Source organism: Lepisma saccharinum, chromosome 4, assembly GCF_977018435.1.
Source record: "Lepisma saccharinum chromosome 4, izLepSacc3.1, whole genome shotgun sequence".
NCBI lineage: Eukaryota > Metazoa > Arthropoda > Insecta > Zygentoma > Lepismatidae > Lepisma > Lepisma saccharinum.
The window spans coordinates 113,555,618-113,570,296 of NC_139232.1; the positions used below are offsets into that span (position 1 = coordinate 113,555,618).

Here is a 14,679-nt window from a genome sequence, read left to right on the forward strand (position 1 = left end):
AGCAGGTCACGTGACTCATAACCACAACCACCTGCGCGTTCCGATTGAGTTTTCAAGGTGCAGCTAATCAGTGAGTTTCTTGTAATTTGTGTTTGCGTACGTTTGTTTAGAGAGCGGTGGTGGTTGTGCGAGACCGAAGGTTACAGAACTGTGAATGACGTGAAGATAATATTTTACAGCTTTAGACGTGGTTTTTATTGAGGTGCTTCCAGTGTGTGTGCATTTCTTTTGCTCAAACGTTCCAAAATGATTGTTCAGATTTTTGTGTTTACGCTCATAATTGCATTGGGTAAGTATCGATTCTGATGTTATTGATAGAGTAAAAGAAAGGAATTTAATTATGTATAGTATTTTATGTATTTTGGTAACTTTCTGAATATAAACACTTTCAAGCTAAATAATAACATACAAATACTTTTAATAAGTAATTGTTAATAGGATTCTCTTTTACATTCCACTGCAGGATAAGAGATGGCTTATGAAAATAATTCCAGCAATATCATGTTGCACGGAATTTCGACAAACGCCCCCCAGTCCATTCATATGTTCACTCATTCCCCTACGTCCAGTGATTTATCGAAAAAAAAAAAAACCGTAACCCCCCTCCCCCAAAGATAAATTCTTAACACACCCCTAAAATTTTTCACAGAGGCCCAATTTATGGTTATATTTGTTCTAAATATACCATTGCACTCCCAATAAGTCGAGTTATGGCTAGATAGGCTTATTAAATCAAATCAACCTAAATGACATAAATAAGGACAACGAATTTCCATCACAGCTGTTAATACCCGTGAACGAAGGAAATTGTAATGTTTCGTGGCGCTATCCGTGAATGGTCCGTCCCGGAATCTGTGGGAAATTTAAAGTAAAAAATTATTTTCGTTTGAAATTTTTGAGTCCAAATTTGCCACCGATTCTGGGCTCCGCCCCTGGGGTAATTGACCTACCACCCCCAACCACTACCGTGGCCCTAATACGCTCCGCTCCGGCTTTCTCTATAGAGTCCCTGTTAAAGGCATGTTAGAAATTGGCCAGAGTCACCTGCCCCTAAATGAGCCCCAAACTTTTGAATTTGAAGAAATCTGGGTAAAAATTTACTATCCTTCGGACACATCTAATTTTTTCGTTTCGTCAATTTTTGACATTCGTACTTACGTATCTGCTTCGCGGAACATTCCTGAAAGTGTATCAACGTTGTTTTGATGAAATTTGAACTATGTTTCCTAACCTAACAGAACTAACCTAACCACGCACCAATGGTTCGTGGGGCTAGCGCCAATAGTTCGCAATTATTTCCAATATCTAGATCCTGATACTAACATGACACCAAATTTTAACTATGTTTCCTAACCTAACAGAACTAACCTATCCACGTGCCAATGGTTCGTGGGGCTAGCTATTCTCCGTCGGATAATTAATTTTCAACGAACAACATGAATTTCAGCTATGAAACATTCCCACATCACACAAAACACCTTCCCGATGTTCGACAATGCTACAGGAACTTATTACGGTAAGTAGTTTCTTCTGTAAAAATAAATAAATGTGTCCGAAGAATAGTAAACAAGTACCCACCCACATCCCATTCCTTCTAACGAGTAGCTTACATTCACTGCCACATTTTGGACATTCCTTTCCTTTCTTCACGATCCCGTGTTCAATTAAATTAAAAATTCCACTGGATCTTCCACACCCGGTACAAATTTCACCACACATCCACACGTCATGTTTCTAACTTTCTTTGCAAACACAGACAGTTTGAAACACTGGATGCCCAATGAACATGAACAAAACACAATCACGACACGTGATGATGTACGAAGGTGTACGCGCCAAAGGCTATTCTCCATCGGAGCATGAATTTTCAACGAAGAACATGAATTTCTGCTATGAATCATTCCCACATCACACAAAACACCTTCCCGATGTTAGGAACTTATTACGGTAAGTAGTTTCTTCTGTAAAAATGAAGAAATCTGTTTGAGCTATAGTAAATTAGTATGCAGATTCATAGTAATTGCTTACGGAACTTTTTGGGGAGAACGGTTTTTCCTTGTCATGTACTTTTAGGTATACAATTATTTGTTTGCAAGCAGACTGCTGCTGTCATGTACTTGATGTGTATGGGATGCAAAGGGATTTTTCATCGCTAAATGCTGTTAGTATGTTTAAGAACTGTTGTTAGTTTAGGCAGGTCAGGTTTAGGGTTCTTAGCATTAATAGAATATCTGCAAAACCTTTTGTTGTTAGGTCAAATGGGCCTTGTTTAGGGCTCTCAGCACTAAAGTAACATCTCTAAATGCTTTAAACACCTGATCACATAATATCTGGTGTTGATCACGAAATCCCCTTCTTGTGTTGCATGAATATCCACAAAAATAATAATTTCTTTGGTAACTAATACTTAGTGAAGCTTTTAACTGTGCTACTTAGTTTCTGCAAGCTTTGTAATTACTCCCACATTTGTTTCCAGATTTCTAAAACACTCCTATAAAACTTGCGAAAAATCATTACACATTCGGAACTGTTACCTCAGGATGAACACAGATAGATATTAAAACTGATTCTTATTCTCTCCACCGATTGCATAGCATATGTTTGAATAGTACTACTTTACTATACTGGAGACACCTATGAATGATTTATTTCACAATTTTTTACACTGCTAACGTAGTATTCCGCATTGCGGAACATTTCTTTAGGTGAAATAATGAATTTCTAACGAAAATAATGTATATTTCGTACATTAACGAGTACTTACTGTTGTTCCTTATTTCCCACAAACCATCCACGGGTAGCCCCACGAACCACCACGAGGACGAGGTATGCCTACTAGGTTAGGTTAGGCCTGTTAGGTTAGGTTCCATTAGCACTCCTTTCGTTCAATTTAGCATGTACGGACAATACGAGAGCGTATTGTGCTCTAGTGCAGAAAGCAGCAGCAATAGGGTATCGGAAATAGATTTTCGTAGAAAACCACATGCATTTGCATTAAAATGGATCAAAACTACATTCCCGAACATCAACAACGCTACAGAAAATGATTTGCGTAAGTACTTTCTCCTGTAAATTTGAACAAATCCGTCTCCGGTATAGTAAAGTGTTACCGTTTGAATCTTTTACCATGTGCCTATCTGCTCTCCCTCTTTTTTAATAACGCTGTACATTACAAAAGAAGCAAAGTTGCCTCCTGTGTATTAATGTGTCATGAAGGCACATAGAGGGTTTGAAGGAAGAGTTCCAACCTTCTATTCCCTAGTGAGGTTGAATAACCTGTTGGAATAATATTGTCACGTAAAAGCCAATGTAATGGAACTCCAAAAAGGCGGTAGTCAGTTTGTGACATATATCCTCTGGAGAGCTCTATTTTGGGTCAGATCGAAATATCTCCAGTTAGTCAGACATATTCCTAGGAATACATGATTTCCTCTGGAGATTCATCCCTAAAAAACTAACCATGATATATCTTTTTGATGTATTTGCATATAACGTGTTCCGATCTGACAGGAACCCGACTGACTCTGGGAAAAATCTGGACGGGGGTGCTCTTCTGGCAATTCATAACAAATACGCAGCGACGCTCGTAGGCAAATTTAACGACGACCCTAACGTCGACTCATTGCTTGTGAAAATTGTAATTCATGGACTGCCTACCTTATACATCTGTATTGTTTACTTTACTCCATGCTGTAATGACATGTCTTACAACTTATTTTAAAATTTTCTTGAAAGGCATTGTAGACCCGCACATAACATTCTCCTCATAGGGGATTTCAATATCCCTTGCATAACAAGCAACGAATACAACCTCGTTAACGCCACTCCTGTATGTCGCGAATTATACAATCAAATGTGCTTTTTTCAATTACGCAGCGTAAATAACATTCAAAATAGTAACGGCAAAACTCTCGATCTTGTGCTAAGTAACGTTTTTGGCATGCAGTTGACACGAGAAACTCAGCCACTCGTGCCTGAGGATAAGCATCATCCTTGTCTCGTAATCGAAATAAAGCACAGAAAAAGGACACAGAGTAACCATCCACCAAACAACCTCTCGTACAATTTCAAAAAAGCTGACTTTAACAAACTATACAACAAACTATCGGTCGTTAACTGGGATACACTAAAACTCTGTGATAACGTAAACGAAATGACAGATATGTTTTACAACATAATATACGAAGCATTTGACGCGTGCATCCCCTTAAGACGCCTAACCCCTCCTAAATATCCATGCTGGTTTACCGCCAATATAATTAAAAAAATAAAAGCAAAGGCTCACCACCACCAAAAATGGAAGCAAAACGTAGGTAACCCAGTTCACCATGCCAACAAATTTAAAGAACTCAGAAAAGCAATCAAAAAAGAAATATCAGCCGCCCATAATAATTACTTGTTCGACATCGAAAGCAATATTCAAAGTGACCCGTCACTTTTCTGGTCATACATAAATCGCAACAGGCAAAACAAACAGTTTCCAGTTTCTTCAAACAATGAACCCATATTAAACCTGAATACCGTCGTTGATGAATTTGCGAAATACTTTCAATCTGTGTACGCAAACAATACGGCAAAGTATAACCTCGAGATCATGGCGGGGCAGACAGAGTGCAAAACGCTAGATTCACTCAACATTCAGATGATCAGTATGTCTGAAATTGAAGCAGCTGTAAAAAAATTAAAGCCAAAGAAGTCGGCAGGGCCAGACAAAATCCCACCCTACATCTTCAAAGGATGTGTAGACGTTTTAAAAATTCCACTCTTTATTATCTTCAATGCGATATTATCTTCTATGCAGTTTCCCGAACGGTGGAAAGTTACTGCTGTATGTCCAGTACCGAAATCCTCGGAGAACAGAAACATACAAAACCATCGTCCTATAGCTCTTTTATCTGCCCCTGCTAAAATATTTGAGCAAATCTTATATTGCCACATATATAACCATGTCAGAGAAACTTTTTCTGAATACCAGCATGGCTTTCTGCCCAACTGCTCAATAGAAACAAACCTTGGCGAGAAACTGCATTATATAAGCACGGTGCTAGATGATGGGGGGCAGGTGGATGTAATATACACTGATTTTTCCAAAGCCTTTGACACTGTAAATCATGATGTACTACTAAGTAAATTGGGCACTTTCAACTTTTCCCTTCCCCTCAGGAAACTTATGGCGTCATATTTAATGAATAGAAAACAATATATTTCGTATAAAGGCCACACATCCAGCGAATTTCTAGTACGTTCCGGAGTACCTCAAGGGTCGAACATAGGACCTCTTCTCTTTCTTCTATTAATCAACGATTTACCAGAGCATTTGATTAATTCTAGAAAACTGTTATTTGCAGACGACCTGAAATTCTTTCAAAGAATAAAAAATATTGAAGACTGTGTCTGTCTACAACAAGACATAAATAGGTTGAGTGCGTGGTGCTTGTGCAACGGTCTTTCTCTTAATGCAGCAAAATGCTATTCTGTTACTTACTCTAAACAAAAAACGATCTTAAATTTTCAATATAAACTTAATAATACCAATCTAAAAAAATCTGAAACAGCAAAGGACCTAGGAATATATTTTGACTCTAAGCTAACTTTCACTCACCATATTAACAAAGTAATAGGCAATGCTTACAAACTTATCGGGTTCATTATTAGAATGGGCAGAGACTTTCGAGACACCCAAACACTTAAGGTATTATATTACTCATTAGTGCGTTCAAAACTTGAATTCGGGTCTGTTGTATGGAACACTGACTGTATAGTACAGACTACAAAAATAGAGCGAGTACAATCAAAGATGTTACGTTATATGAAGTATAGACTTGAAGGTATTTATCCCAAATTTGATTCGTACAGTAATCTAATAGAGGAGCTCCGAATGCACAGGCTTGACGATCGAAGGACAGTGCGCGACCTGCTGCTGCTCTGGAAAATATATAATGGAAAACTTCGCTCTCCTCTTTGGATCTCACAATTTAAATTACGCGTTCCTAACAATAAGACGTGACCCAATCATCAAACCGTTTTTGTGAATAGAGCGCGAACAAACATTGTCAAGAAATCCCCTATCTGGAGAATGAGTATTCTCTACAATTCCTTGGAAAAGCGTAACAAAAATATTGATTTGTTCTCTATGCCATATGTACAATTTAAAAACTGTGTAATGAAAACAATATCAAATAACAGTCACTGAAGCATGTATAAAAACCTGTATCTCTGAACTCTCTAACTGGGCGCCAGCCTGTTGAGTTCATTATTGAAAATAAATAACAGAACTTTTCTGTGGTGCATTTTGCTATGCATTTGTTTCTATATAACTTTCTATACAAAGTCACCGCGTTGCGGATATTCATCGGAATACTAAAGCCTAACATAGCTATGTTTCATTCGTGACATGTCAGTGAAGTGCAGTGATATGTAGTTCAGTATCACAGTAACATTACAGTGCTGATATCATTCAGTGAAGAACTAGTGGCGTGTTATTGTAACACCGGCTTCCAACTTCATATACACAGTTTACCGGGGCAGGAGTGGAGAACAGTGTAATTACGTGTTGTGTGTACATATATATTATAATATAACACTATATTTATTAGTAAGTGCCTGTATTTTCTTACCGGGCAGCATTGTGTTAATTTTTTGGTCCTTTACTGTCCGAATACGCAAACATCCTCTCTCCTCAAAATTTGATAATTTGTTGTTTTGTCCATCTGTTTTCACATGAAGATATACATTCAGGATGGGGGGGGGGGGGGGGGTGGATACTACATTCATTTCTGAATATAAAATGTCAGTGGTAGTGTAAGGTAAAGTTCCCCATGCATATAGCACCATACCATGAAGACATATTTATGGGATGTGGGACCCCACACATTCTCGATCACAACTATTTTGGAGGTGATGTGATTAACACCACACTCCACACACCTTTACCCCCCAGGGTTGACCCCAGGTACCCATTGATTTGAGGCTGGGTGAGCCCCAGAGCTGTTTACTGTGGTGACAAGGCCGGAAATATTCCAACCTTAAATCACCCCACCCTGGGATTCAAACCTGGGGGTCTCCCACGTGGCAGTCAGCTGTCAGACACACTGCTGACTATACCTCTTTAAACGTCAGGGATCACAAGTTTTAAGCTCTCATTTGTCTGTAATTATATCATCAAAATGGCAATCATGGGAAAAATTATCTTCCTGAACCTTGTTACTTTGTGAGTTATTTTTCAAGCATAGTAGAAACATACCACTCACTGAGAATGTACTAAACTCAGCATGTGGAGTGATTTACCATACAAGCTCTGAGGTGGAAACATTGTATAGGTAAAGACTTCAATCCTCATCCAACAGGCACTTGGGGTAAAATGAGATGGCTATTATGTGCCACAGTGGTCAATCATTCCAGATGTGTCTAGAAATGAGTGTAGTATCTGCACCCCAAAGGGCATGTGCTCTGCCAGAATCACTTTTTCTTATCTTGCAACCACACTATTCCACTCCAATCTCAGGCACTCTTGAAATGATGCTGATGTACAGGGTGTCTACCAGTCAAGAAATCAAGATGTAGGTCATGAAATTAGGCTTGTGGTTAAGAATTTTTGTTATTTTTTTTTACAGTGTAGTGAATTTATATTGTTTTATAGCAGTACTGGGATTTGATAAAACTGAATATTTGGAAATCTAAAATTGTATTGAGTTGTGGTTAAGATTTGTTCAAAGATTTGTAAAAATATTCAATGAAGTGATGTGACCATTCCCCATCCAGGTCTGAAGCATTACTTTTTACATGCATTAATAATTAAAGTAAGTCTAAATCTCTTATTAAACTATAGCTTCAGTTTTCATCCTAACTGACCTTGTGGTAGCGGTTTTTCATTGAATAAAAATATCTATTTCCTTAATTTCCAACTATTCCTTAAGTAAAAGAAGATTAAATAAATGTTAAGATAAAAGGGGGGAAAAGTCAAAAATTTTGGATTTGTTATTTCGGTAGACACCCTGATGGAGCCCCCAAAATAGTTAGAGGGATATTGCTGGAAAAATTTCAACCTCGATCACTCCAACATTTGTATCTGAGTCTTCTGCATGAAAGTCTGACATCTTACTGACTGTTCCTTGTTACTATTCCTATTGTGTGCAATAGCCACCTCCTAGCACTTTAATAGCCTGACTAATTGTCTTACTGCCCAAAGGTTCTGGGTACGAGTCCAGACATCATTCCTTTCTGTGTTATCAATTTAATGTAATCATCATTCATCTTTATCCATGCGGTTGGCATATAGAGATGCGGAAATACAATGTAAGAAAAATAAAAATGTAGACTTGACCACTGTGACTCGGAGCAGGACCGTATTTGGTGTCATCTTATGTCCATAGTTCATGCAACATTCATATCTATTTGTTATTATTTGCAGTAGGGTTATACACAGACTTGCAATTTTTTGTTTTCAATATTTTATAGTTAAAACAGCTTTTGGAAATATATACAGGGTGTCATTTTAATGGCGCCCACGGACCACAGATTCGTATAGAGGACATCAAAACAAACAACTTTTCTCAGTAACATTTTTCTCGTTGGTGCATCAATACAATGCCACAGCCATTCAAAAAATACCATTTTGCCACCTAGATGCTGGCAACCCAACACAACATTTGATCGTATCTGACGTCATTTCCTGCAGCGAAATGGTGCACGGCAGGGTTGCAAGGAACACACAAATTTTGTGAAAAATGACAAACTACTTACCACATTATTAGCTGTAAAACGAAGCGAGAAAAGCATCCAGTAGCCCGAACATCATAGCCTACCAGCCAGAGGATCAGCAGTCATCTCAGGCGAAGGAAGAAGTGAACCAACGATATGAGAAATGGTAAAAAACGTATTCAAGATGAAGTGTCAATATCGGATTTTGTCTCAGCCTACATGTCAAATATCAACAACAATAATTTTTATTGGACTTACATGTGGCTGTGTACGCCTAGCTACATGTCAAATACTTGCAAATCTCTTTGCAAGGTTGATATATACAGGTTTGTTTCCAAATGCCTTGCGATACTTTTGTGTTGATAACGGAAGTATCTGAGGTTCACGTTGTTACATTACAGCTAAAACACATACAACCACAGTAACAATGTATTGATGAATCAGTAGTGAATATACTGCCCTGTTCACAGTTGCAAACTATTATATGTGTATCCGGTGTATAGATAAAGACAGTCGTCTGAGAACTTGTATTACTACTACTTATATCCCTGTCTTTTCAATAATTTTTGCCACTTGCCTCATAATTCCCTGAATATACATAATATTATGTGTTGCTTACCTTTGGAATTTTGAGTTCTTTTATTTCTATTTTGTCATCTGTTCAGTGTGTCTCAGACAACTAGTATCAGAAGGATGAAGTGGATAGACTAAATTGTAGATGCCAACTTGGTAACTAGACTTGCAAATATTTCACATGTAAGCTGAGACAAAATTCGATATGACCACTTCCACTTGAATTCTATTTTCTTTCTACCATTTTTCGTATTGTTTGTTTACTTCCTGTTAGGTTACAGAACGTGTTTTCTCGTTTTGTTTTACGGTGTCATTTTCATTGAGTATGTGTGTTCCTGGTAACCCTGGAACGCATCGCTCACGACTAAATATTGTCACAAATGCAATCAAATGTTGTGTGGTTGCCAGCATTCAGGCGGCAAAACGGGCATTTTTGAACGACTGTAGCGCTGAAATTATGCAACAACGAGAAAAATGTTACTGAGAAAAGTTGTTTTTTTTATGTCTCTATACCCTTCCTTGGTCCGTGGACACCATTAAAATTACTCCATGTATAAACTAATTTATAGAGACATCCACAATAAATTGTAGGAGGGGTGAGGGTTGAGCTTCCACATATCTAGAACTATATTTTGGGTAGGGTCCTAACCATGTGCCTCATGTGTAATAATAAAAAAAATATTGGAGGCACAATTGGTTCGGATCCCACTTTAAACTGTAGGTCCAGTCCCAATTAGCCTTACTGTGCATAAAGTGGACTTAAATCATCAATTCAATCAATCAATAAAAATTATTATTGTTAATATTACATGAATAGGTAAAAATATGATATGAGAATCGAGATATAATTCATTACTTATGTTGTAGCTGCTTGTGTGTCCTAACTGTTCATTCCTTGAGAAACAAAAGAAATTAATGTCATAAATTCTTTAATGGATTGTTTATTGAATTACAGAAAGGTAGTTTCCAGATGATGAAAGGCAAACTACGTGATCATTATTTTTATGCATATTAGTAATGGTGGTATGCATAAATTTTCACAGAGCTGTACATAATCACTACCTGTATGTAAATTTTGCAGAACCAAATCAACTTCTTATTCACAACAGTAAGCAGGTATTTTGCTTATTTAACTTCGGACTCTTGAAAGTCTTTTCGAGAGGGTCCAGATCCCTTGACCCCAGGGCCGCCATTAGGGAACGGGAGGCTCTGTGGGAACTATGTCCGCGAGGCCCCTGTATTATGAAAAGTGAAAATATCGACATCATCCGTTTTTCGTAAAATTCTAGGCTAAAGCAAACATGGTTATTACAGTAAAACCTCGTTAATCCAGACTAATGGGGGGGATAAGTTTACCAGTTTAACAAAAGTCCGGATTAACTGAAATAACTAAAAGAACAGTAGAAAATGCATTAAAACTAAGTTTCTAGCAACCAAACACTGTACAGTACAAAGTCTGCGGGAAACAGAATTTCATCAGTGGTTGACTGCATTTGCTTTGTGAAGTTATCTTGTTGACTTCTAGCCACATTTAAAACCTTGCATTCTGCTTTTGTTTTTGCCTGTCCAGATTAAAGAGGTTTTACTGTATTAGTATTGTGTAACTATTATCTATTTATCTATTATTGTGCCCACGCGCGTGTTCGTATTATCCCCTTTTACCACCAATAAAATCTAATATTTGACACCCTGTTGAGGAAGGTGATATCAAGGCAAGCAACTTTCTTAATGACTTTTAGTTTTGCTGATCGAGACCTTGTTTCTGTGCTATATAAGCCCTAGAAAAAATATCCTTTGCGTTTGCAGCCATGTACTGCAAATTTGTTGTTTAAAACCGACGGTCACTCACGTGAGTCTAGAAGCATAAGCAGAACTAATCCATCATCTGATGCAGAACATGAAATACACTCTTCCTCGCAATTTGTTCATACATTGACCCCTGGCTCACAGAAGAGTTAAATTTAAGATCTCCACCGCCACTGGCACTCATGGCTGCGATTCACCATATCACCCCGAACAACACTAACACTAAGCTCCAGGATTTCGCCATTATTTCCGTTAATCGATCTTGGCGGAATTTGAAGCAAACGGTATTTAGAGGTAGGCTAATAACAATTTTGCAAAGGCACCTTTCTGACTTTTTTAAAACGTGTCCTTTTCTTTCCTTTTTTATAGCCTTTTGAAATCTTGATTAAAATTTACGAAATTTGTCCCGTTCCTTAGACATTTGATTTTCCGTTGACCTGCTCACCGCCTGCCTTGAGAGGTCTGTTTATAAAGCCCATTTTTGGAAATGGATAGAGCTGTAAAGTTTGACGTCAGAGGAATGAAAGGTCGTCGCAGAAAACATAGGACATGCCTGCTTAGAAAGGGAAACAGGGCAGGGGCAAGTGGTTCGGATCCCACTTTAAACTGTAGGTCCAGTCCCGATTAGCCTTACTGTGCATAAAGTGGACTTAACACTAAATCAACAAATCAACATGGCTAGTCACTCTACACTTCTAAGGAATGAATGTGTGTCCTTATTTCCTCCTAGAGGCCGGGAATCGAACCTGGGACACGCAAAACTAGGCGAGGAATAAGTTTTATATGTATAATTTTTAATTTGCACATTTGGCTTGTTTTCTTACCTATTCTGTCTTTTCTAGTGCCTTTTCTTTATTTAGTTACGTCCTGTGCATCGCCTGTCGTTTACAATGTAGACAACACCCTTCCGTATGCACTGGCACTATCCTGGTACTTTGATAAAGCATGGGAGGGTCTGCCTATTCCCCTTGTTGCGTCGGAAGCTAATGCAATCTCAGGAAGCAGTTGGGCTGCAGCAGCAGATGGCTTGAATGTTTCACAGAGCGGAGAGATAGCGTGTTTCGCCAGTATTGTGACGGAGAAAGTGTGAGAAACTTTCTCGCCATTTTGCAGGATTTTAAAATTCCCACGTGGGATGTGCACTGGTACAGCCTAACGGTTTTCCATTCTACAATCAAATTACATCCCGCTAGCTTATGTGTGGTTCCAAGAATTTGCATATGTTTTTTCCATACTTTACACTCAAGTACGGGCGTAATTGTGTAATTTCGGTTTGATTTATCGCGTTTTTGTTTACAGAAAACCGTAAAAATCATGTGTGAATAATGATGTATGAGTGTCGTGTGTATTGTACACGGTTGAAATGAATCGTCCGTTGTAAGCAATCATTATGAATGATTTCCGTTGGTAATCAGGCTGTAGAGTGGATACAGGCTAAAATTTTAATAATGCACTGTTTTTTAGTCACGCTAGATCGACCTTTTAAATTTTACCTGCACGCCTCACATTTTTTCCCCCGAATAAATTATTCCTTGCGGGTGGAAGATAACCTTCTACTTTCCCCATAAGTTAGGTATTTATTTTTAGGAAATCCTCTACGTGCTTCCTTTATCGGGATTCGACTTCAAACATGTCGAGCGTTGGCCTCGATAACATTAGGGTCTGGTGCGGGGCACACACAGCTTGCAACAAGGTCGAAACTAAATACTAAGAGCTCTAAACCCGGCAACCTAACAATTACAATTATGTGTAATAACGCATGTATGGTTAGGTTATGAGGGCAAAGTTTGCTGGTGTCGGCTCCGTGGCGGAGTGGTTATCACATCGCGCTACGACGCCAGGGGTCACGGGTTCGAATCCCGGCCCAAGCATGGATGTTTGTGAGTGTCCTTTCATCATATCATCACTCATCCCCATCTTCGCAAATTGGCCAAAAGGGCACAAAAGGCGAAGTAAAACAAAACGAATCAATCAATTTTTCTGCTGTAACCTCAAAAGAGACATGCGCGTGGCAGCAGACTCGGTCTTTGTTTTATCGTGATTTCATCATGCTCTGTATTCGATTACGTCTGTGAAGTTGTAGCGGTTACTTACACAAAAATGTTTTAAGATTAGGTCCCTTAGCATTCTTCTAATAATAAACCTAAATGCTTCCTAAAGAAAAAGGTTCTAAATGAGCTGTACATTCATTCCCACTTATCATAAACTTGCATTTTTCTTGTCTTCATTTGTTATTAAGATTTGTAACGTCCTCTTAGCAGACGAATTACGTGGCAGGAGCAAATTTGACGCTTATTCTTACTGCTGACACGTGCGTGGCAGCAGACTCGGCCTTAGGTTTTTAGTTTGTTGCAGGCTGGGTGTGCCTCGCACCAGACCCATAACTTTACACGTTGGCCCAGGCCAATCCTCTATGGCCTTGTGTTGTGTCGTCCACATATGTTTGTAATTACCTCTTTACCCATTTCAACTTACCGCCATTTATTCCCATCGACGCGATTAGCCAAAATAGGCAAGAATGCGATGTTTAATAAGCTACTGTGCTTTTGTAATAATTCTACATATTTTCATTATAATTTTTCTACTTTTCATTCCTCTCATATCTTGTGTAATATTCTTTTTATAGTGTGATATGTAGGATATTATAAAATGGTCGTTTCCTGTAATGTCACATCTTTAGAAATGTGATGGTGGCTTCCGCATTTACGTTCATCGGAACCGAATACCGCTTAGATAAGTTAAGGTCTTTATAGCAGCCAGAAACATTTCTACGGCCAGGTATGTACATGATTTTCTCCCATCTACGTATAATTCCACCGAAAGGCTTGGTGCAAATTACAACCGCTGCATCGCCACGCTCGGAAGATTCTACATTGAAACCGTGGTCTGCGGTCCGTGCCTCCGGTCTTTCGTTCCCGTTTTTGAGATGTTTCGGAGGCTGCTGGCCTGCCTGCTCCAGATTCTTGCCGTGACCGTTCCGGTGCATCTCCTCCAGCCGCCCCGAGTGAAAGGTTGATGGCGAAGTGTACTCAACGTGTAATTAGGGCATCCGAAGGGAGAAGCCCAGACTGGGCGTCTTCGCTTCACTGCACGATCATTCCTGTTTCCCAGATGATTCCTCGCCGACGGACACGTGGAGCGTTGGTTCTGGCAAACGAAAAGTTTCTCCTAGCATGCGCTGCTGATTTTTGTAATATATCGTCGGTTTCCTGCCACTTTGGCTAATCGCGACGATGGAGGTGATATGAAATTGATTAAGGGACACTCACAAAGAACACGCATGTCCAAGCCGGGATTCAAACCCGGGACTCCTGGCGTCGTAGCGCGCTGTGCTAACCACTCCACCACGGAGGCCGCCACCGGCTCAGCTGAGTCAGTAGTTCTGGGTTCGAATCCTGTTGGATGCTAGAAAAAATGAATAGGGGGTAGAGTGACAGTACACATCAGATTCTCAGGAGTTCGATTGATTTAATGAACTAGGTTATTTTACGTCGTTTTTCGTTCACTTTTGGTTAATCGGTTAATCGCGACGATGAGGATGAATGATGACATGAAAATTATGGAGTCCTCACAAAGAACACCCATGCCCAGGACAGGATT

General features: G+C 39.1%; 1 protein-coding gene across 1 annotated transcript in view; it reads left to right on the plus strand.

The window, feature by feature from the left end:
* Positions 1–30: 30 nt before the first annotated feature.
* The window catches only part of Lac (septate junction protein lachesin), a 48,690-nt gene continuing 34,041 nt past the window's right edge, over positions 31–14,679 (plus strand). The window contains exon 1 of the mRNA XM_083121219.1: positions 31–289. Within this exon, the coding sequence (XP_082977345.1) occupies positions 247–289 (43 nt within the window). The 5' untranslated portion in view covers positions 31–246. The remainder of the gene's footprint in view (positions 290–14,679) is intronic.